General features: G+C 39.2%; 1 protein-coding gene across 2 annotated transcripts in view; it reads left to right on the top strand.

The window, feature by feature from the left end:
• Positions 1-25,003, top strand: part of ARMC3 (armadillo repeat containing 3) — an 87,931-nt gene that overhangs the window by 45,675 nt on the left and 17,253 nt on the right. For both annotated transcript variants that reach the window (XM_032775657.2, XM_032775656.2), the window contains 5 exons: positions 15,952-16,195; positions 17,392-17,528; positions 20,289-20,457; positions 21,795-21,895; positions 23,237-23,329. In XM_032775657.2, the coding sequence (XP_032631548.1) occupies positions 15,952-16,195; positions 17,392-17,528; positions 20,289-20,457; positions 21,795-21,895; positions 23,237-23,329 (744 nt within the window). The remainder of the gene's footprint in view (positions 1-15,951; positions 16,196-17,391; positions 17,529-20,288; positions 20,458-21,794; positions 21,896-23,236; positions 23,330-25,003) is intronic.

The raw sequence follows: 25,003 nt of genomic DNA, 5'->3' as shown, positions 1-25,003 counted from the left end.
AGACTGCAAAACTGCCAACCCACTAGAGTTAAAGAAGGGAATATCACTGGTCCCTGAACTAGGGGGATCCCATGCACAGGGACCTCCCAAATACCCAGAGGAAGGCCCAATCATAACAGCAAAGACCTAGACAGGTGTTTTGCATGTGGTCTTCCAGGGCACTGGTTTCGAGATTGCCTCTATATGGAGTGCAGTTTTGAGAAGTTTTGGACCCCAGGAGACTGAGCTTGACAAGGAAACCCTACAAAGTTGACCAGATCCATAAGAGTGAATGGATAGATGTGGTGGGGCTTGCGGACCCAGGGTGCGCTCAGACCCTGCTGCGGAGCTCGGTAGTCCCAAACCCAGAGTTGACCCCAGGCATCATTCTGTTATGATGTGTGCATGGTAATGTAAAATCTTATCCCCACACTCAAGTGACTCTAACAGTGGGTGAGCATACAAAGTCCCTAATGGACTGCAGCCCCTCTTACAGATCTTATTAAAAAGGGTGCCCTCTTCGCCTATGCAGCATGGCTTCTTCCGCACCAATAATCCAAGCTCACGCTGGTGGAAATGGGGTCACACCAGCAGGAGCAGGTCCATGCTGTTCTTGGAAGTACCGGAATGTCTGGTATTCTGGGAATGCACGAATAGCCACCCTAATAAAGGGGGATATACATAATAAAGCCAAGAAACCTAACACCAGCACAAAAAGGGTTAAAGAAAGCCTATGAGACCAGCTAGCCCTGTCCTCTTTTAACTGCAGTGCTAGGCAGGTAGGAAGAAGAAAAGGTGAGAACCTGGCTTAGTTCACGGCTAACTGGCAAAGAAGCACATGCAAGCTGCTTCCCTATAGCATTACTGGCTGTATTACTAGCATTACTAGAAGCCTGGCAGCTGGGGCAGCCATGGGGGAAGAAGCACAGCATCTCTGACCAAAGGAGACTGTTAAGGAGATCAAGAAACACAGGGGCGCCATTTCAGGGGGCAACTTTAACCACGATTCCAGGGGCTACTTAGGCACCTGAAAACACTAATTTTTTTTTTTTTTGCAGATAACTTAGAAATTAGCTGACACAGGAGCACTGTATCTAATGCCTATATAAAGAAAGAAAAATATGTAGAAACACCAATTAAAGTCATACTTTAAGTTTATATGTAAGTTTAGAATAATCAAGTGATAATACAGCAAGATATTCCCAATCCCACACTTTTGAGGTATCAGTTTTGGAACCTTGACACAGATATCTGAAACATAGATTTGATACTTTGTACGCTATCTTTGTGCAATAACTCATTTAAAAATAAATAAAATCTGCTTACTTTCTCTGTGTTACTGCCATTAACTACTCTATTTTAGTCAATTGTTTTGCATCCCACTAAAAATGTATTTACTTAATTCTAACATACATGATTAAGTTTTTTCCTCTTTTATTAAGAATGGGAATTTATTCTTCAAATTATTTTGGAATTTATGTTTACCAATTACAATCATGTGATAATACTTAATCCTGCCATGAGTGCAGGGGACTTGAATAGATGAGGTCTCTTCCGGTCTTATGAGTGTATGATTCTATGTATGTGACTCACTAACATTTGACTCCATTATTACTATTAGTATCAGACGTGGAACCACATTTATTTTTATATGAATTTTAGGTTATTTTTCAGCTATAATTAAAATACAGTTTGAAAATAAGCGACCTTCATCTGCCCATTGTCTAAAGTGATATGTTTAGCTAATTTTTTAAATATTTGCACCGCTAAGGTGAGTACACGCTAAATTTACGTTCTAGAAAGGATACAATTATTTGGTTGTATCACTTTAAATAATGAATGACAAAGCACAATATGGTAATAAAAGTAATAATTGTAATTACTCCAGCCAGGACTGGTTAGACATTTTAGAACTCACTACTCAAAGAATTAAATTTAAGCATAAAAGAGAAATAAAATTATGAAAGGCACAGAGCAGTCAAAAAATAAAATAACAATACCATAATAATTAGTGAACTCTGAAAGAATAAAATTAGAGAATATATGTTCATTGCACATTTTGACAGGAAGTACCAAGAAGTAACAACAACAACAATACTACAACTGTGTGTGAGAGAATGTGTGTGTTGGGGGAGTGTGTAAGAGCGACTCTGTGTGTATGTGTGTGTGTGTTGGGGAATGCAAGAGAGAGTGTGTGTATTGAGGGAGATTGTGTGTCGGAGAATGAGTGTTGGAGGTTGTGTGTGTGTGTGTGTGTGTGTGAGAGAGAGAGAGAGAGAGAGAGAGAGAGTGTTCGGGGAGTATGTGAGGGAGACTGTGTGAGAGAGAGCATGTGGGGTAGGGGTGTGTTTGGGAGACTGTGTGTGTGTGCCTGAGTGTATCAACACATTGTCTCTTTAAGCTGAGCATTCAGGAGCCTGAACACGCCGAATCTCCCACTCCTGAGCCAGAAGCACCAGCACAGACAGGCTCCCTGTCCCTCCATCCCAGCTCAGCAAAGACCCACTCAGGCATGGCCACCTCTAACATCAGGTGAGCTCCTCAAGCACCCTGCAGCCGTGGATCAGCTTCCCAAAAAAGGGGATACGGCAGTGGTGGCAGGAGCTGGGCAGCTGGAGAGCAGCTGGCCGGGCACCCAGCTCTGGGACAGGTGACTATGGGGGAGCTAAAGCAAATTTTGGGGTGGCGATAGCCCTCGGAGGACCCCCCCCCCCAGCATCACCCCTGTTTGTAAAATTGCAATGTGGTATGAAACTGTGGGGAGGGCAGGTGCTCCTCTACAGGGAACCCACCCTAAGTGGCACCCCTAAAGGAACACCTGGCCATGAGAGAACTGTGTGATTGAACTATAAAGACATTTTGGACCTCTTTAATCTTACGTCTGTGCTGGGCAAATGGACCTGAGACTGTGGCAGGAAGCTGGATGAGGTCCACAAGAGGTGCTACTTGAGTTGAGCCCTTATAGATTGTTCAGACTATGGGGCCACCCTTGAACTGAAGGGACAGAGGTAGGAAGTAGCCCAGGGCAGTAGATTAGACTTTCTGTTGGGTGAGTCCTGACAGCATTTCATCAGACAGGGTCCTGGACTGGGACCCAGTGGAGATGGAGGGCCCAGGTCCCCCTACCACACCTTCCTAAGGACTGATGCATCTCTGCTAGGGAAGCAAGGAGCCACAAGTCAGGTGCTCCAACCAGTAGGCCCCCTGGCCCTCCAAGCACCCTATTACAATAGGCAATACTGATTTTTATAACTATGAAGTTCCATACAGTCACTTGAACACCAAAATGCTATTGTCAAAGAAATTGCACGAAAAAGCCTGTGAAATCTGGCTATTTATAAAGTATCCCAGCTCCATGAAATCTGTAACACCTCAATAATATAAATTATGCAAAAATCCCAAAATATACTAGCGCTAGTAGAACTAGCTCTAAGTTCACAGGGGTTTCTTAGGCATTATATTTCAGCAAAGTTTTACTATTAATTTATAACATCACTGCCATCTATTGGACACGAAAAGAAATTATTCTATCCTGGACAACTCATTTTAGAGCCTATATGGCTCTATTCTTATATTAACCTTTTAAAATATATCTCTATCTTATTGCCTTTCATTTTTATAGGATAACCTAGCCATATTATAGACAATTAATAAAAGTGAAATGAAACTAGTTAGATACACTCTGAGGTAATGTGGGCTTAAACATGTTAAATATACAAGCTGGTAAGGCATAAACTGATCTGACTCTCTCTCCTATCTTGAGTGTTGTGTATATATATCATTTTATAGTTGTCTTAGTAATGCTGGTTACATTTGAATTTTAGGCATCTACTAGAGTTATCATCAAGGAAGAAATAAGCTCTTAAATAGATTTAAGATTTAACAGCCATGCTAAATCATTCACACTATCAACAGAAAATAGGATATTATCCAAAATGTATATTTTTTATAGTTTGTTGTACGTGCAAAATATAGAGTTTTCAGCTAAAGATTTATTTGGGGGAGGAGGGAGAAAAATAGGTTATTGAGGCTGCATCAAGGGTTGAAGAGAGTTGTAGTATCTGCATGATTTCTTGTGTGATAGAACACAAGTCCAGGTGACCACTACTGACTTGCCAGGGATCTTCTAAATAATACATCAGGATACTGGGGATCACAGAATATCATCCCAAGAAGAGCAAAGTTATCAGACTAAAAGGTTTAAAAATTTTCATTTTCATTTTCATTTTTAATTGAACTCAGGAGAGCTACTCATGTTGGTAAAATTCTATACATTTAGGCAACTGTATGGCCTCTATAACTGTAGTACCTGAGCACCTTTTTACTTATATGTATAAGTGTTTGCAGGGTCTGGACCTTAGGCTATAAGGTCCAGATCAGGAACTTGCTGCTTGTCCACAAGACTCATCTAGACCATGATCCAGTGCCCTCTAAAGTCAAGGAGAGTTCCACCATTAATTTCAGTGGGCATTGGATCAAGCCTCTGTTGAAATTCATTGGTCTGCTGACCCAGCTCAACTACTGGTCCATTGTATCTGGACAGTGCTTTATAAATAATAAAATGGAATTCCTGTGCTGAGAACCCAACCACTGTTTTTAAAGAAGTGCTTTCAATATCCAGCGATGATACAGACGACTAGTATTTAAATATGCATAGCTGTCAACAGAACAAATGTTAAGTAACCTGTTTGTTTACATTTGGAATGTATGTCTTCATCAGTAGCCCAGCTAGTGCCCTCCCCTGCATCCACATTAAACAGTAAAAGCATAAAACTATATTGTACAGATACTTTAATTTTTAATATGTTGCATTTTATTTGGTGTTCTGTTAAAAGTGTGCTAGGGAGTGCCTGATGGTGGAAGCTATGAGAGAAGGGAAAGTTAAAAAAAAGCCCTAGTCTCTCTCAAATCATAGATTGGGTCTGACTCACACAAGTTAGATTAAAACGAAAGAGTTATTACCATACAAGATAATCTTTTAGAATTAACGTAGAAGTATGAATGTACAAAAATACATAAGAAAATACTTGATTTATTGTTGAGTGTGTGTACAAATTGCAAGCTCTCTTCTGAGGGCTACATTTTAAAACAGTGGTGTATGATCATTTATAAGATTACAAATTTTATTGTTTTTCCTAGTTTAAATGTCTCTCTTATAACTGAAGTTTGTACTCCTGAAAGAGGAACCTATAACAGAATCTCACTAGCTGTATTGTATGAAGGTAATATGTCTTAATACTGACCCCTAGTGACAATCAGAGTGAATCATTTCTTGTGGTACTATTAGGTTTAAAAGTAGACAGATTTTTGTTTGGTTTAGCTGTTAAATATTATTTTTACATTTGCACCCAAAGACTCTATTCTGCTAGGCATTGTACAAAACAAACACAGTTGGTCCTTGCCCTGAACATCTTACTGTTTTAGTTTGGTTTTATTGTTCTTATAGGTGCTTTTCAGAGAGGAAAGAATAGTCTCTACCGAAAGCAGTTCAGTCTGTATATAACCACATTGTGATGGAATGTAACTTAAATTGATTTGGTTTGGCCCAATAAAGTCTGTAAAATTACACTAATAAACTAGAACTGAAGCAGTAACTTCCATTCAAAACTGGAAAATGCATCACTCTAAATTTCTTTTTTTTAAAAAAAAAAACGCAATTGAAATCTAATACCATAATAGCTTTCAGGAATGGGTAATCATCTGCAACCTTAAGATGGTGGGATAATGCACATGATTGGAATGTTGGTGTGGATGGGTATAGTTTGCTCGGAAGGATAGACAGGGGAAAAAGGGAGGAGGGATTGCCTTATATATTAAAAATGTACACACTTGGACTGAGGTGGAGATGGACATAGGAGACGGAAGTGTTGAGAGTCTCTGGGTTAGGATAAAAGGGGTAAAAAACAAGGGTGATGTCGTGCTAGGAGTCTACTACAGGCCACCTAACCAGGTGGAAGAGGTGGATGAGGCTTTTTTTAAACAACTAACAAAATCATCCAAAGCCCAAGATTTGGTGGTGATGGGGGACTTCAACTATCCAGATATATGTTGGGAAAATAACACCGCGGGGCACAGACTATCCAATAAGTTCCTGGACTGCATTGCAGACAACTTTTTATTTCAGAAGGTTGAAAAAGCTACTAGGGGGGAAGCTGTTCTAGACTTGATTTTAACAAATAGGGAGGAACTCGTTGAGAATTTGAAAGTAGAAGGAAGCTTGGGTGAAAGTGATCATGAAATCATAGAGTTTGCAATTCTAAGGAAGGGTAGAAGGGAGTACAGCAAAATAGAGACAATGGATTTCAGGAAGGCGGATTTTGGTAAGCTCAGAGAGCTGATAGGTAAGGTCCCATGGGAATCAAGACTGAGGGGAAAAACAACTGAGGAGAGTTGGCAGTTTTTCAAAGGGACACTATTAAGGGCCCAAAAGCAAGCTATTCCGATGGGTAGGAAAGATAGAAAATGTGGCAAAAGACCACCTTGGCTTAACCACGAGATCTTGCATGACCTACAAAATAAAAAGGAGTCATATAAAAAATGGAAACTAGGTCAGATTACAAAGGATGAATATAGGCAAATAACACAGGAATGCAGGGGCAAGATTAGAAAGGCAAAGGCACAAAATGAGCTCAAACTAGCTATGGGAATAAAGGGAAACAAGAAGACTTTTTATCAATACATTAGAAGCAAGAGGAAGACCAAGGACAGGGTAGGCCCACTGCTCAGTGAGGAGGGAGAAACAGTAACAGGAAACTTGGAAATGGCAGAGATGCTTAATGACTTCTTTGTTTCGGTCTTCACTGAGAAGTCTGAAGGAATGTCTAACATAGTGAATGCTTATGGGAAGGGGGTAGGTTTAGAAGATAAAATAAAAAAAGAGCAAGTTAAAAATCACTTAGAAAAGTTAGATGCCTGCAAGTCACCAGGGCCTGATGAAATGCATCCTAGAATACTCAAGGAGTTAATAGAGGAGGTATCTGAGCCTCTAGCTATTATCTTTGGAAAATCATGGGAATCGGGAGAGATTCCAGAAGACTGGAAAAGGGCAAATATAGTGCCCATCTATAAAAAGGGAAATAAAAACAACCCAGGAAACTACAGACCAGTTAGTTTAACTTCTGTGCCAGGGAAGATAATGGAGCAAGTAATTAAAGAAATCATCTGCAAACACTTGGAAGGTGGTAAGGTGATAGGGAATAGCCAGCATGGATTTGTAAAGAACAAATCGTGTCAAACCAATCTGATAGCTTTCTTTGATAGGATAACGAGTCTTGTGGATAAGGGAGAAGCGGTGGATGTGGTATACCTAGACTTTAGTAAGGCATTTGATACGGTCTCGCATGATATCCTTATCGATAAACTAGGCAAATACAATTTAGATGGGGCTACTATAAGGTGGGTGCATAACTGGCTGGATAACCGTACTCAGAGAGTGGTTATTAATGGCTCCCAATCCTGCTGGAAAGGTATAACAAGTGGGGTTCCGCAGGGGTCTGTTTTGGGACCGGCTCTGTTCAATATCTTCATCAACGACTTAGATGTTGGCATAGAAAGTACGCTTATTAAGTTTGCGGACGATACCAAACTGGGAGGGATTGCAACTGCTTTGGAGGACAGGGTCAAAATTCAAAATGATCTGGACAAATTGGAGAAATGGTCTGAAGTAAACCGGATGAAGTTCAATAAAGACAAATGCAAAGTGCTCCACTTAGGAAGGAACAATCAGTTTCACACATACAGACTGGGAAGAGACTGTCTAGGAAGGAGTATGGCAGAAAGAGATCTAGGGGTCATAGTGGACCACAAGCTAAATATGAGTCAACAGTGTGATACTGTTGCAAAAAAAGCAAACGTGATTCTGGGATGCATTAACAGGTGTGTTGTAAACAAGACACGAGAAGTCATTCTTCCGCTCTACTCTGCGCTGGTTAGGCCTCAACTGGAGTATTGTGTCCAGTTCTGGGCACCGCATTTCAAGAAAGATGTGGAGAAATTGGAGAGGGTCCAGAGAAGAGCAACAAGAATGATTAAAGGTCTTGAGAACATGACCTATGAAGGAAGGCTGAAAGAATTGGGTTTGTTTAGTTTGGAAAAAAGAAGACTGAGAGGGGACATGATAGCAGTTTTCAGGTATCTAAAAGGGTGTCATCAGGAGGAGGGAGAAAACTTGTTCACCTTAGCCTCTAATGATAGAACAAGAAGCAATGGGCTTAAACTGCAGCAAGGGAGATTTAGGTTGGACATTAGGAAAAAGTTCCTAACTGTCAGGGTAGTTAAACACTGGAATAAATTGCCTAGGGAGGTTGTGGAATCTCCATCTCTGGAGATATTTAAGAGTAGGTTAGATAAATGTCTATCAGGGATGGTCTAGACAGTATTTGGTCCTGCTATGAGGGCAGGGGACTGGACTCGATGACCTCTCGAGGTCCCTTCCAGTCCTAGAGTCTATGAATCTATGAATCTATGATGTCAGGTGACAGACACAAAGACACCTGAAGTAAAAATTCAGATTACCTTCCTTTGTGCAGTATAAGAGGTATTACCTCAACCAAATGCTGTTTTTTTTTTCATGTGACACACAAATGTCTGGCTATATGGAGGAGTCTCTCCTCTTAGATAGGGTTACTGTAGCTGCATTGTTAACAAGCACTGCTTACTGCAGAGTTCTTTGATGATACAGAGGAGTTACCTTTTGTTGGTGACTTTTCTGTTTTTGACTCAGTGTTGTTCATCTTCTGATGACAATTCAGCTCTGAAACAATTTAGGGACATGTTGGCGACAGAGAACTCTGTTATGCCACAGAAAATTTGTTCATCTTCCTCCATCCCATAGAAACCATAGAATCATAGAAATGTAGGGCTGGAATGGACCTCAAGAAATCATCAAGTCCAGCCCCCTGCGCGGAGGCATGACCAAGTAAATTTATACCATCCCTGACAGGTGTTTGTCCAACCTGTTCTTAAAACCCTCCAATGGTGGATGATTGATCACCATCCTCTTTATAACAACTTTTAACATATTTGTAGACTGTTAATAGGTCTCCCCTCAGTCTTCTTTTCTCATGAATGAATATACTCAGCTTTTTAACCTTTCCTCATGGGTGAGGTTTTCTAAATGTTCTATCATTTTTGACACCATACCACTGTGAGATACAGGCCTCCCGAGTACCTAATCTGGAGGAGGCATTTGTGTAGTAGTCATACATGTCAAAAATGATTCCAAACAGGAAAGAGAGAGAGTCTAAATTGGAAGGATAATGATTATGTACAGACCCTATCCAATGGAAGATGGCAAAATCTGTTGTGCCATAACATCCTCTTTCCCTCAAGCCCTTGCAATGTGATGATCACTGTCCTTGTTAGCTGCAGAGGACTGGGACTACCTTTAGAGTTGATAGACAACAATCCTTAACTGACAACATTGAGTTCCCACTGAATGACAAGAAACTGTCTCCTTCCAGCTTGGAAACTATCAGGGTTGGGAATCAAACGTGTTTTTCATATAGCACTGAAGGGTATACCTACCCTTTTATTACTTCATGCCATTGATAGGCTATTCAGTAATATACACTGAGATACAATTTCTCATTGTGGTGAATTTTTTTAATGAATTAAAGATGCCAGCGCTTTCTGAATAGTACATTTAAATTTTAGTAAATAATCTGATGAGGCAAATTTTCTGATCCTCTTGCATATTTCTTACATATGTATTTATACATTGAAAACAACTGTATTAAAATAACTTTATTTTGGTTGCAAAGCTAAACAGTGACAATTAGGAAATGGCAGATTTACAGTTGACCATGCAATCTTAATTCAGCCTTCTTGTGAAAGCATTGTGTACACTGAATGTTGCAGGGGTCCTGCTGGAAAAAGAGTATGTGTTCATGTAATTAAAGATTTCATCATAATGCATGTGTTCAAGGGCTTAGAACTAAGGTTGAACAGGCAGCCTTAATTCTGGCATTTCCTAATTACTGAGTGCTTGACTATGCAAATTTAATAATGTTCTTTTACCATAGTATTTTATATGTCATTTCTCAGTTTGTTTTAAAGGGAAAAACAAATTCTGTAACAGTCCCTCCGTCATGCACCAACAGCAGGTTTTGAACCTTCTGTGTAGCAGCACAGACTACTACTATTTGAGTTACATTAACTGTTGGCAGGACAAGGCTGTGATCCCAGAAAGGAGGATGAGCTGCTAAGGCCAGGTGCTGGATGTCCGGAAGACTAGCCTGGTGGCATAACTCTGTTTCCTTCTCCTGGTCTGGGGAAGCTCTTACCCTTATTTGGTGCCCCCAAAAGAGGAGATGGGCCACTTAGATGCTGGGTCCAGGAGGTAGTTTTGGGGAACCTGATGTGGCTTTTTCCTCTTCTTTCCTGACCCGCAATGCTGCAGTTCCTCTGGCAGCTCTCAGACGTTCCCATTGCAGTATCTGTTGCTTCTGCTTAGAATGTTCATGCTACTATCATTTTCCTGAGCAATACAGGCAAGCTAAACATAAATGGAATTTCAAAGGACAAAGAAAAGGCCGTTTTCTAACCAAAGGCATTTCTCTCTGCTGCATTTCAAAGCCCTTATGCAAATAATGGAGGTGTTAGAGCTCCTCCAAAAAAGATTGCAAAATCTTTTATTATGTTAAGAGAGGCAGTCTAAATAAGGGGTTTGCTACCATCTCCTCATGTAATATGGATGTGAATTTCAGTGTACTATCGTGTTATAACTGAGCTCTTTGTAACTATTTCAGGTAAATTTAATGACAGATATTAGAATGCATCAATGGGCTTCTAAAAGGGTCAGCTGTTCCAGTCCCTGCCAACCAAGGGAGCTTAAGACCTGGTTGCCTCAGGACTGCTAGGTTTATTGTCACTAACAAAAACAGGAACAGAGTTTTTGGGCCTGAACCAGTGAATGAATATTTCTTGTTTACAGATATCAAAATTGGAAACTTATTATTTATTATTTGCATTGTGGTAGCATATAGTGGCCCCAATCAGGGAGCTGGGTACATACATAATACATAAACCAGCATTAATCTCTCTTGTACATCACTGAAAACAATGAGAGTTATTTAAATGATACTGTACATGGTAAATTAATTTATATTAATAAGTTGCTTTAGGAAATTATTATAGGTGAAGATTTTGATAACCATAAGAGACATGTATTGCATATATACTTCTGTGATTAGTTATTCTGATTATATGACAAGACAAATAAAGATTCAACAAAGCACAACATTAAAAAGGAGGAAAAAAGAATATCCTTTGTGAGGGTTTCAGAGTTCTGCATTGCTGCTGTTTTCTTGGGCTTTGAAGTTGTTTTAGAGTCAGAAATTATGTAATTGAGCTAGATCAGAAATGCCTAGTGTGGAAATGAAGTCGTATGATTTGACATATGTAGGGCCTGATTTTAAAAAATGAGTTTGTGTAATAAGATGCACATAAATTATGCATAAAATTAGGCAATTATGCATGAAAATTAAGTATATGCATGCATAAATGGCCAGCTAAGCACCTCACACACAATCACGGTAATTTTGCACACAAATTACAAACATTTTGAAAATGAAGTCCATAAGGAGTTCAGTGTCCCTGTGTGAGAAGATACCATTTGATTTTTTCTGAGCTGTAATTGAGTGAAATCCCACTCTGGATGGAGTGCAGCATAAGAACCTATGAAAAGATGTAGGGTAGTGGTGGAAGTGGCACAAAATAAAATTACTTTTTAATTTATCTCATGAGTGCCAATAAAGCACAACCCTGCATAAGCAGTGGTGTGGAGCTACGCCCCCTAGATGTAGTTCAGGGACAGATTTTGCAAGTAAATCTGTCAATTTATTTGAGTTAAAATTCATTTTAAAATGGGTCCTTTATGAAATTTAGTACTTAGTGTCAGATCGTGACTCTCCCCTGTAGTGATACCATGAAGGGAAAAAAGAAAAAAAAAAGTCTTTAAAATCAGTTTTATCTAATCTGGGAACACAAACACTAAAATGTATTAATCGTAATTGTATGTTTATAGCATGGCATCACTACAGGCCAGAGTTTAGATTATTTGGGGGCCTTAATTCTAGAGTGGGGCAGGAAACTGTTTTCCTGTCCCTGAAATATTTTTGAGAGTTTGAACATTTTTACCATCCTGAGTCAGGATGAAAAGTCAAAATGTTGAAATCGTGTGGCATTGATAAAATGAAAATTTTCAAAACTTTCAGAAGTTTGATATGATTATGACTTTTTTATTTCTAAGACTTTTTTTCACCCTAATTATTTTAAATTCAAACACAAAATGTCATTTTGAATGGGAAAACCAGAATTTTTTGTTTTGAAAATGTCAAAATGTCAAACTAGAACAATACAAAATTAATATGGCATGCATGAAATGGATTAAAAAACTGGCTAAATGACAAGCATATATTGTTCTAGTTTTTTCCAATATTTTTTCAAGTCAAGACATTCATTGAAACTGATGCTGTTTTGTGAACAGTTTCAATTTTGATGATTTGGTATTTTTTGACAAAAAAAATGTTAATCGAAAAATTCCTGACTAGTTCTACTTAAGTCTGCTTTTCCTTATTTTAACCTGTATGGATGTCTTTTAATTGTATCCTTACGTCTGAATTTTCAGGACTTACAATGCTATTCTTTAAAAATAATTGTATTAGCTTTAATAAAGCTAGCACAAGTAACAATAGTAGCGTAGATCTGACAGCACGGGCTAGCTGTGCAACTACAAGCCCACTGGCAACCTGGGGTACATACTCAGGTTCTAGCCTGGGTCGACATATCCACATAACTATTGTTACCTGTCCTAGAGCTAGATTAAAACTAGCATGAGTAAGCCTAATTGTGTGCTACAATCACACCTTCACTTGTGTCCCAGATCTCCATCTGCAAAAAGAAGATAGTAGTACTCCCCTATCTCATAGGGTGTTGGAAGAATAAATCCATTAATGACTGGGAGGCTCAGATACTACAGTAATGGAAGCTGTATAAGTACTTACAATCTTCACTTATAGTGTAGACGTACCCTAAATAACTTTCCCAACGTCACGTGGGAAGGCTATAGAAAAGTAAGGAATTAAATTGAGGTCTCACAATTTCCAGGCTCGCACCCTAATCAAATCAGTGGACTCCACCTCCCCTGCAAACCCACACTTAGGCACCTATGCAGGGCTGGATACAATATTTCCCCTTAGTGTTCGAGCTCCTGATAAATCCTGATCCTGCAAGATGTTTCATACACTCAATTCCTGTTGCCTGCTGGTGTGATTTTTACTGGATCTTTTTTCAGTCTATTCCATGTTAGCCTTGATTAGATTCTGGGAGCAGCAAAAACAAAGATACCAAGCTTCAGAATGTATTTTTACAAAAATGGAACCTGGGATTGAAATTTAGAGGTCTTATGTTCTGAATGAGATTGCAGGATGGAAAGATCTGTGGTGCTCATATGTTTTTATCAATAGCTTGACACACTTGCATGGCATGAATACTTCTGGTCTACTTAATAATTTTAGGTATATGATTGTTTTATAATTGGGAGAACTACCTGAGAGATTTTTGGCGAGATCCATTCACCAGATTCTTGTTATGGCTAAAAGGAGAGCAGCACATCCAGATTTCTGTTATTAATATGTTGACAGAAATTTACCAAAGCTAATAAAAAACTATAAACTCTTCTGTTGCAGTAGCAATGTGGTTATAATCCTGTAATAGGGAGTTTACAGTTCTTAAAGAATATGTATTGCTGTAAAGATATAAAAATAAGAAAGCACAAGGAAAATTAGATTGCCATCTGCGTATTTCCTGTGTTAACAGCATTGCCAACTTTTGTTTAACAAACAGATCATACCAATGTAAAATTACTAAGAGAAAATAGTAAATTGGGCATATGCCTCAAGTCAGTTGATATACATATACAAACTTATAAGAAAAAGAATTCAATTCTTACAGTGATTTCTGCTACTCTGTAATACTGCAAGAACCAGTAACATTTTGATATTAACCATAAGAAAAAAGGAGAATGCACATTAGAGCAGGAGAAATTAGAAATCCATCCCCAGTTTAGCAGAGGGTGGGGATCCTAGAGAACAAGGGGAATAAACCTGAAGCTATAGAAAGAATAACCATCTCAACATGATTGAAGGAAGTAAGATATAGTCCTGTCCTATCAATCCTCTTCTTTTGTCTAGGACGCTTAGGCCTGGTCTACACTAGAGGGGTGTGATCGATCTAAATTACACAACTTCAGCTACGTGAATAACGTAGCTGAAGTCAACGTATTTAGATCTCACCGCGGTGTCTTCACTGCAGTGAGTCGACTGCTGCCACTCCCCTGTCGACTCTGCCTGTACTCGCGGCAGTGGAGTACAGGAGTCGATGGGAGAGCACTCGGGTCGATTTATCGTGTCTAGACTAGATACGATAAATTGACCCCTGCTGGATCGATCGCTGCCCACTGATCTGGCATGTAGTATAGACATACCCTTAGGGAAGTAAACACTTTTTTCCCAAAAGGGCTCTATAGTGAGTTTGTAGCCTATAAAATGTACACATTTTCAACATGAGCAACTCAGAGCTTTGCTGGGAATCGCAGCATTTCTGTCCCATCCAATCCAACTTCTCTCTTGAGGGCTCAGATCAGGAAAAATCAGGATTTTAGTACCTTAATAGGTAATGTCAGCTGCTACTTTCAGGATTTTTTTCCTCCTGGATGTTAGATAGGAAGATGATATGATGACATTGCCTATATTGGCCTTATTTCATGGTTTGCGCATAGCTCCTTTTGTTAGAGATGGTTTCCTAGAAGATTAGATATCAGTTCTTCTGCAACTTGGGCTTCAGGTTCAAAGTTATTTAGGAATCCTAGAAGTCAATATTCTAAGTGTTTACCTGGTTTTCTAGTATTTCCAACCGTCTTACCATTGCAGAATTATGATTAACAAGAAACTTTTCAAGTCTGGATGATTCTTCTGCTGTCTTTACCCTCTTAATGCCTGATTCTGATCTTATTTATGCTAGTATTAATCAGGTGCAATGCCAATGACATCCACAGGATTACATTAGTGTAAAATTGGTGTAAGAGAGATCACAATCAGTGCTCTCACTCTGCACATGGTTCAACCATGTTCACCTGTTCTATGGTTCAGTGGTTATAATTTTTTCTCTGTGATATACCCGAAGATGTCTCAGTGTCAGGGATTCCCTAGGTGGCATAAAGCCAGCACAGCAGCCCTCTTCCGTTCCTCTCAGTGTCCCCATCCTTGGGGCAGATGATGATTGAGTTGGCCCACAATGTAGTTTTGAGCTGCTACATTTTAAACTATATTTCCACTGCAATGGCCTCCCAAGGGTGCCTTCACCTGCTGTAGATTTCTGGAGCTCAGCATGTTTCTCCACCTGCCCGCAATATACATTGGGCACTGAGAAGGGGTGGAAGAGGGCTGCTGTATTGGCTTAATGCCATCCAGGGAATTATATCAGAAAAAATATATCAGTTATCGCTTTATGCACTATAATCCCCATTTTACAGAGCTAGAGGGTTAAGGACTTGATTTTTCAGAGTTGCTGAGCATCTGCAGATCTCCTTGACTGGAAATGGAGTTGCAGGTGTTCAGCATCTTTAAAAATCAGGCCGTAAGTCTTTTCCTCTAGGCCTCAGAAGGAATCCATGTCTGAACTGTCATTAGAACTCAGGAATGTCTGGCTCTTTGTCATCTGTTTGCGCTGTGCCTTCCTCAACTCCACACAATGAATAAAATGTATTACTGGTATCAGAGTATTTTTCAGGTTAGGTGCATTTATATACTGTAATTTAGAGTTGTACAAACAATTACTGTTGATTTTTTTAACATTTTATTCATGTTCTTTTTGAGATAAAATATTGATTTGGTTTGCAAATACCTTAAGTTTAAAAATATGTATATTTGGCTTTAAAGTAATAGAGATTTCCCCCCACCCCTATTTAACTAGTGCTGTTGCTGAAGCTGAAGGAATCGAGCCTTTAATAAATGTCCTGAGTGCTAAGAGAGATGGGACTGTTGCTAATGCAGCTACAGTACTAACAAATATGGCCACGCAGGAGCCATTACGTCTCAGCATCCATGGTATTATGAATGTAATTGTAGAACCACTGCAGTCTACCAACAGCCTGGTACAAAGCAAAGCAGCACTCACTGTGGCTGCATTTGGTTGTGATGCTGATGCAAGAACTGAGGTAAGTCTTACGTTACCTTTTATCTGCTCTGTGGATATTTATTATATTTACTTTTTTTAAAATAAAACTAATGTTTGTGTTTTGGACTCTGGAACCAACACAATTTAATATGTGTGTCTGAAAAAATCCTTTATTTTATATAAAGTAAATCAGTTTGTGTCTCCTTAATAGATAAATTCTCATTCATATAAGCTTAGTTCAGTTTGGCATGAGCACTTGGAAAAACTGAAATATAGAGAACCCTCTGTAATCCTCATTTCATCGCTGTACATATACATAAAGCTGAATGGGCCAAGTTCATCTCCGGTGAAGCTCCAATGATTTCAGTGAGCTTTCACCCCCTATGAAACTTGACCACCAACATTCAGAAACATTTAAAATTAATTTATCCCCCCAAAAGGACCTTTTTGAAGCTCAGAAGTTTCCCTTATTGTTTTACTATCCACTTTCCAGGCCCTTGTGGCACAGTGATTAACCCTCTGTTAGGGAGTTGGACATGACTCTTGTAAACATAATTCATGGAGAAGATAATTAATCCTTTGGTCAATCAGACCCAGTAAGTGAACCTGTGCCTACCTATTTATCAATGGCTGTGTTTTGACTCTTCTTGCACATACACATCCCATAAATACAAAACCTTCTCAAGGGTCAAGGCAGCTGGTCAGGTCAGGAAATATGGGACCTGGGCTTATCCATTTATCTGTATCTATATATTTAGAACATATTTCTCCCTGAACATTTAAATGACTGATATTTCCATGAGTATTTGGAAGACATATTGCAGCACCCCAGAAGAAAGGGTGTTAATGAGACTATGGTGTACATACAAGACAACACAAATTAATATATATTGTGATGTAAATTAGTTGCCAGGAGGCATCAGAACTCTGAGAATGCTGTACAACTCTCCAGGGCAACTTTGGGATGTACATTCTGTACAATTTTGAGACTATAATGACAAAGAGAGTGGAGATAGAATGGGTATGTGTATTTTTGCAGCCCATCCTTAAGCTTCTTTTTCTATTTAGAGTGTGCAATAGATGCAGAAAGCTTGTATGTGGACATTCTACCAGTCCCTTCCATCCACCTGCATAGCTTCTCTTCAGGACTTGAGTGTTTCAGAGGGGCTCGCACAAACTTTCCTCAGTGGATTGAACATAACTCTACATGACAAATGTTTTTGTGTCTCTTTTTAGTTAAGAAATGCAAGTGGACTTGAACCACTCGTTAAATTGCTACATTCTAAGAATGATGAAGTCAGAAGAAATGCCTGTTGGGCAGTTATGGTTTGTGCAAGCGATGAACTAACAGCAGTTGAACTTTGCAGGCTAGGGTGAGTAGAAAGTGTCAGGGCGTAGAGGGCGTGGTTTGGATGAAGATGCTAACAAAGCTGCTGTTTGTATATTTTTGATTTTATGCCAAAGTTAATTGTGCATTTTAAAAAACTAAATTAGTTTCACAACGTAATGTTTATTTCAGAAGGAAAGTTATAGATTCTACATGTCAACTATACTAGAAGGAAATAGCTTGAAATGGGGCCTGCCTGCCTGCCTGAAGTTACGGAAGCATTCTCAGTATTGTTACTGTGACAGAACTTAATAAAACTCTGTTTAACATTAAAGGTTATATCAACAAAACTTAGGGCTCACCATGCAAAGGCCATGTATAATTGAGATTAGCACTATGGGCCAAATTCAGCCCAGATGTGAGGAAGTGCAATCCCATTGAGGTCAACAGAATTTTTATATATTGAGATGTGTACAAAAAAGTGCCTATCCAGAGTTCTGAGTGCCTTTGTCATACATAAAGTACAATCAAGCAAATACCAACAAAATAAATGCAACAGTCTCCCCAGACTTAGGAAGGAAACAATACCCACCCCAGCTACAAACCAAATGATGAAAGCCAAACCCTAAAACACAACCCTGAAACCAACAGGCAGCCACTGCAGCTCACATGGAACACTACTGTAATGTGCTCCTGAAGGGAAACTCCACCTAACCAATGAGATACAACATTCTGCTTGAGCTACAGTTTCCAAGTTGATTTAAGGTGTAACCCCATGTAGAGTGCACTAGCGTAAATTTAATCTCAAGGTGACAATGGTACAGATGACAGCAATAAGGTTGCATCCAAATGGTTGCAAATCTCCTGACTGGACATAGATGAAAAAAACTGTTCTGATCTTCTAATTGCAGCTGGGGATGGTGCAGTAATCTTAGGCTTCAAATTCTGGCAATGAATGAAGGGCAGATATTTTCTTTGTTATATTTTCCCACTACTTGTCCAGTATTACTAGCAGCATTGCTTCTGTCTTACTTGGATTGAGCATCAGCCAATTAGCCCTCATCCTCATCCCATTCTAAGCCAAATGCTTGGTAAGGAAATTGATAGCACTGACTGAGTCAGATAAAATAGACATATAAGGCCTCATCCAAAGCCCACTGAAGTCAATGAAAATACTTCCATTGACCAAATAGGCTTTGGATCAGGTGCATTAAACTGAGTGTCATCAGTATACAATACTGTAGCCTACACCTCCTTAAGCCTCCTAATATATCCACATTGAAGAGGAAAGTGGGGCAAGAATTCCCCATCAGAAAATCATTGGGGCAGAAATACAATTTCCCACAGTTAACACCTTAAACTTCCCTGATAGCGGGGGAATGAAGCTACTGAAGATCAACTCCTGCTAGTGTTCACAGGTGAGTGAACAACAGCTCATGGTCAACAATATTGAAAACCTGTGCACAGATTGTTAAAGGCCAGGGCAATATGACATGTCTAATTGCTCAGAGAGCTGTCTTTCCCTCACCTTCATGATAATCTTAATGAAAAATGGAAGATTACTGGACAGTAGTTGGACAGCTTGTCAGCTCAAGTGCCATTAACAAGTAATGGTTGGACAACGGCTTTCCATATAAAAGCCAGCAACCTGCCTTTCCTAAGGGAGGCATTGATCATCTCCATCAACAATGCATCCAGTTCTTCCCTGGTGTTCACCACGCAGGAAGGACATAGGTCTGAAACACAGGTTGTGGCTTGAAGAATTCCCAGTACTTCTAGTACCTCAGCAAACATCACTGGCCTAAATTTAACCTGAGAAGTTTGTACCTACTAGATATCATCCTGCACCCACAAAAGCAGGCAGTTCAGTCTGAATCTGTTTGATTTTCTCTGCAAAGGCACTTGACATTTCTTCTGTGGTTGTCACTTGTACCAGACACCGTGCAAAAACAGCCTGGATTGGTCAGGTAGAATGCCACTCAGGTCAAATCTGCTGATCAAAACATAGCAGACTCTGTGGTAGAAACAGAGAAACTCTTCTTTCACACAGCATAAAATCTCAAAAATTCTTTATTGCACAATTGGTTAGATTCGGCACGAGACTTTCCCCATGAGCACTCTGACCATTTTTCATGGTCACAAATCATCTGTAAAGAATGGATTTGCACACATTACACAAGGGCTGAATTTTGCTTCCAGGTCCTAAGTAAACATAGTTGTGCTAAAGCATCACAAAAAGGAATGCCGTGCAAGATAATTACTCTTTTCTTTCTCTACAAGGACTCTATAATCTCCATACATCAGCATCTGAGTTAGCTGTGTTAGCCTGCAAGGCTTATGGAAGAACCGTAACTCTTCTGTGGAATTGTATATTTGGTTATTTTGTACTATAAAATATACATAATACATAGTTAACTCACCGGGTTCTTATATAAGTTCAGATTATCCTTCTGTTTTCTCTACTTTTACACTCCCCTTATTTTCAAGATCTCTGACACAGTCAACATCCTTCTGATTTAGGATTAACTAGAACGCCCCTTCTTCTTAATAATCCTACTTAACTGGCTAGATGAATGGCTTTTGCTTGTGAGTAATATGAAGGATGTTTTTTGTTACAGACAGAATGCTGCACCCCGTTCACAGCCTCCTGCTGGCCCAAAAGGCAGGAGGCTAGGATTGAAAATAAATGTGTCTGCAGAATAGCAGTGCAGAGTGCCGTCTCTGTACTGTGTACTAATTAATTAATTAGTACTTAATGATGGATTAGTCACATTAATTGAACAATTGTTTCTATTTTGTTGAACAGTGCTTTAGACATCCTGGAAGAAATTAACTTGTCAACAGGACGCAAAAATAACTTCAGTGAAGGAGCTCTGGACAAGCTACTTGATAACAACCTTTCCCAAAAATACAGCCAAGTGGGGTACTTATCATCCAGTAACATAATTACTGATGGGTTCTATGATTATGGTCAGGTAAATTACTTTAAGTATTATTTAAAAGTTTATGCAGGACTGGGCTTTTCACTCCTTCAGACGAAGTATTGGGTTTATGGCCCTGTTATGCCTCCAGAATACAAAGGAGTCATAGCAGGGACCAGGATCTGGTCCCTTGAATCACCTTGCTCCCTTCTCCTGTCCTATGCTGTGCCATCTTGTTGCACTTTGTCACTCTTTTGATCACCTTCTTTGGCAAATAAACCCACATCTTTTCTCATGTTGTCCCCATATCTAGAATCTTCCCGCTGACCATTAGTGCTTTGCAACTACTATCTCCTTTTTCAGATCCCTCCTGAGATACTTGGCTCCTCTCCTGCTCTTTTTCACTACAATTTGTATAATAAGATTGTCTTTCTGAGTGTCACTCTGAAGCCTAGTGTCTACTGAGTCAGTGTGAAGCAATGGAAACAGCAACAAGCATGGTTAAGAGCTCTTTTCGTTCAGAATATCACCAGGTTCAGTCATCCCTGTGATTCATGGTCTGCTACTGTACAGTTCTGAAGTTCACAGCCGTTTTTACGTTACTAATTATACCTGTGAGATATTCAGTCACAGTAAGGCATGAATCTATGCCATGCCAAGAGTCCTCGACCATTGAGATATCAGAGGTAACTCAACCAGTCACCACCCTTACTCTACAGTTAATTTGCATGGAACAATTCATTGGTTATGTGGGAAACTGCACAGATAGTGTATTACTTGATCCAACTGGCATATCCAAACACGGGCTTTCAGCTACTATATAATATATTAATCTGTCATCTAAATAACTATGTTGTTTTTTTCACAAAAGGAATTAACAGGGTGTGAATATAACAGACCAAAATGTGCTTTGTACAGCCCTCCTTCCCATAAAACGGCCTTTCTAGAAGGACCACTCCATACTTTGTCATCTGTTGCTGTCTTAATGTGGGTTGGATTCTCAAAAATACCCAAGTATGTTATGAGCACAAGTCCTATTGAAAGTCAATGGGTTTGTGCTCCTAAATCATTTGAATGGTTTTAAAAATCTCACCCTGGATTGTGTGAACCTGTCTTTATTCTGAACTAGTTTTGGATTATATACTAGTAATAACAACAATTACAAATGAAATTATTTGTAAAGTGGCTTTTCAATGGCAGGTAAGTGAAGAAGCAACTGATTTTTATGTATTTTATTTTTATATGTGGTTGTAATTTTGAGTTCTCAGTTACATTGTTAAAGATTCGGAATCTTAAATGATTCTTTTTAACTTTCATTTTTCAAAATAAGCTTTTGCATTCACCTTTTAATAGAATAAAATTTCTTTTTTTTTATTCTAATTTTCCTGTAGGTAAAGCCTGGAGTGAAACTTTTGTCTTTGGAGGAACTGAGTATACAAGAGCTTAATGATCATCGTGCTATAATTTTAGTTAATGCTAAACTACCAGAAGTGTGAGTCAGATTTGCTTTGGAAAGATTACATTTCATTAAAATAACTTGCCTTTTTGCCCTCTCCATTCTCATAGCCCAACAGTACTGCAACTTTGACCTTCTATTGTGAGTGAGATCTTTCTAGGTTAACCTTAACATTGTGCTTCCTTTTTCAGGAGCCAAAGGTTTTGCATTTTATAAACTCCGAATTTTGATATATTTTTCTTTAAACAGCACAGAATTGTTCACTTGAGTTTGTTACATTTAGAACAGTGAGCCGTGAAAATTTTCAATTTAGCTCCAATTCTTGATGGAGGGGCTTCCAAGGATTTAGGAGAGCATGCCATCTGCATTGATTACCAGGCTCTCAAAGCTTAGTACCTGTCTCAGAATTACAATGAGGCCCATGAATTTGCTGAACTTCTTCCCCAACCAAATTCATGAGCTTTAAAGCAGTATGTCCCCAAAAGCAAGAAACAGCCAAGCATCATATTCTCTGATGGCCTTCTACATTTGTGGTGCAGTAATGTCAAAAACTGATGTCCACCTCTTTCCTACTTAAATTAAAGACCACCTAACAAACTCTGTTACATATGAACTCAGGAAATTGGTAGTCTGAAAATCATTTAATCTAAACAGTCTCCCAGATTAGAGAAGGTTCTGTCAATATTTTGCAAATCCCAAACCCACCTCTCTGTTGTCATCAAGTTGATCTCTGTTATCATGTTCCCTTTTTTAACTTGTCAATGATATAAAGATCTCTGAGATCACCTATTACAAGCTAAACCTCAGTGCTCTTTGCAGGTCCCTAATTCTATCAGATATTCTTTCTTTGCCGTCCTTGTCACAACCCCGTACCCTGGTAGCACCCTGAAGGCAATATACTGTCCAGTTTTCTTTATATGGGTCACAGGATTTTTCGCTATTTAGTAATTAATCAAGATCACTAAATACAGGTTGAACCTCTCTAGTCTGGCACCCTCTGTACCTTACTGGTGCCGAACCAGAGAATTTGCCGAACAGGAGGTCAATATTGTAGCGAGCAGGACTCTTTTTATTTTTATCTCTCTGAGGCGAATAAATAGAACAACGCTTGCAATGCTGCCTAGCCAAGGCTTTCTAGCTCTTTTCATAACAAAATGTTAGTGTTGTTACACATTTTTACTGTATTGATATAAGGAAGTAAGTAGATAAAGCATAAAAAACACAGAATTAAATCATGCCAGACCACTGATGTTGCCGGACTAGAGAGGTTCAACCTGTAATATTTTATTTCTCATAAAATATACTTGCTGTGTTTTGAAGGTGGAACAACTCTATTGGCCTATTCTAACAGTATAAAAATACCTTGTATCATTTCAGTTCCCTCAGTGCAGAGGACAAATCACAAGATCTGTATTATGGACGAACCACATCATCTTCTTCTATTAGAAAAAGTAGTAAAGAAAGAGCAAGGTATGACCTTTGGTTTAATTAACAATCATTGTACTGTGATTGTGCAAACAGTCACAGTTTCAAGGTAACTGCACCTGTATCCCTCCAACCGTGGCAGTGCCCAGTCAGGTCTCAGGTTTCCATCCATCACCAATCCCAACTTGCCTCTGACAGGGTATTTTAAGGTTGCACTGCTCCCTGCCTTACACTGTGATATCCCCAGAAAGCCAGTCTGCCTAATGGCCAGCAGCACTTGTGCTTTGACTTCTCTCTGAGGGCTATGAACAGTGTATTTCTAGCAGTTACAAGTTACCACAAAACTCGTTCTAGGAAAGCAGATTTGTTCTTAAGGTAAAAGCCTTACAGAGAAAATGTAATGAAAACAATAAACAGATTAAAACCCTCTAAATATGCAAGGAATCACCCATTAGTCTTATGGGGTCCCAGTAGGCCAAAGTCTTTCCAATTGTTCTGCAAGGGTTGGGGCCTCCTGTCCATTTGCTGGTTCAGAAGGAAGCCCCTGAGTCAGTTTAAACCCAGCTTTTTTATATCAAAAGCTCTTTGTCTGTTGATCTGGAAATCCCAGATTGAACCAGTAGATGCAAGCCTCTGCAGGGGATTGTACCTCTCTGGAGGTGTTTACAACCTGAGTGATTCACCTGAATTACCTTGCCCCCCACACACTGTTCTTTGTTCCTGGACGCAGCCCTCCCCACCCACAGAGTTGCATACAATCCTTGGCCCACACTGATACATAAACCATTCATAAACCTAGTACAATCTGCTTCCCCAAAGATACAGCATGTGGTTACAATAGCCATCATACAAGCATCTAAATTCAGACAAGGCTTACATACTGACTGACTTTTAAACAAAACTAATTTTAATGGAATGGAAAAAAATCTCTAAATATATAGGAATGTTTTAAGACACTTTGTCTATTGAAAAATAGAATTTCAGTTGAAATGGGTGGTGGACAGTTTCCTGGGAAAATAAAAATGATTAAATGTAATTTTAAATTTTTGTCTCCAATTATTTTTTTAACCCCATAATTACAGAAATATCTATCTGTCTGTCTAGCTGAGAGACAAGATGAGTGAGATAATGCCTTTTATTGGGCCAACTTCTGTTTGTGAAAGAGAGAGGCACTTTCAAATTAATCAGAGCTCTTCTTGCATATATCTGAAAAAGAGCTTGGTGTAATCTTGAAAGCTTGTCTCTCTCTCCTATAGAAGTTGATCCAATAAAAGAGATTACCTCAGTCACCTTGTCTCACTAATATCCTGGGACCACCCCTGCTACAACACTGCATATCTATCTGTCTATCTATCTATCTATCTATCCTCCAATACCATTGTATCTGAACACCTTATAATCTTTAATATATTATCCTCACAACACCCTGGTAGGTAGGGGAGACCAGATAGGGGATGGAGGTACAGAGAGACCAAGGGTAAAATTTTTAAAAATTACTTAGGTACTTAGGATCCAAGATCCCCTGACCTTCAGTTGTTCCTAAATTACTTTTGAAAATGGAACTTGGGACGCAATTTTTAGAAAGCACTCAAGTGTCTTAGGAATCTAAATGACTTGCCAAAGGACACACAAGAAATCTGTGGCAGAGAATCTCCTTTTCTTTATTTTTTACATAAATCCCATCCCTGCTGGGGTTGGGGCCCAGTCAGTTCCCTGTGG

Source organism: Chelonoidis abingdonii, chromosome 2 (assembly GCF_003597395.2).
Source record: "Chelonoidis abingdonii isolate Lonesome George chromosome 2, CheloAbing_2.0, whole genome shotgun sequence".
Classification (NCBI taxonomy): Eukaryota; Metazoa; Chordata; order Testudines; family Testudinidae; genus Chelonoidis; species Chelonoidis abingdonii.
Note: the sequence above shows the minus strand (reverse complement) of the source record. Positions and strands in the feature narration are given on the sequence as shown.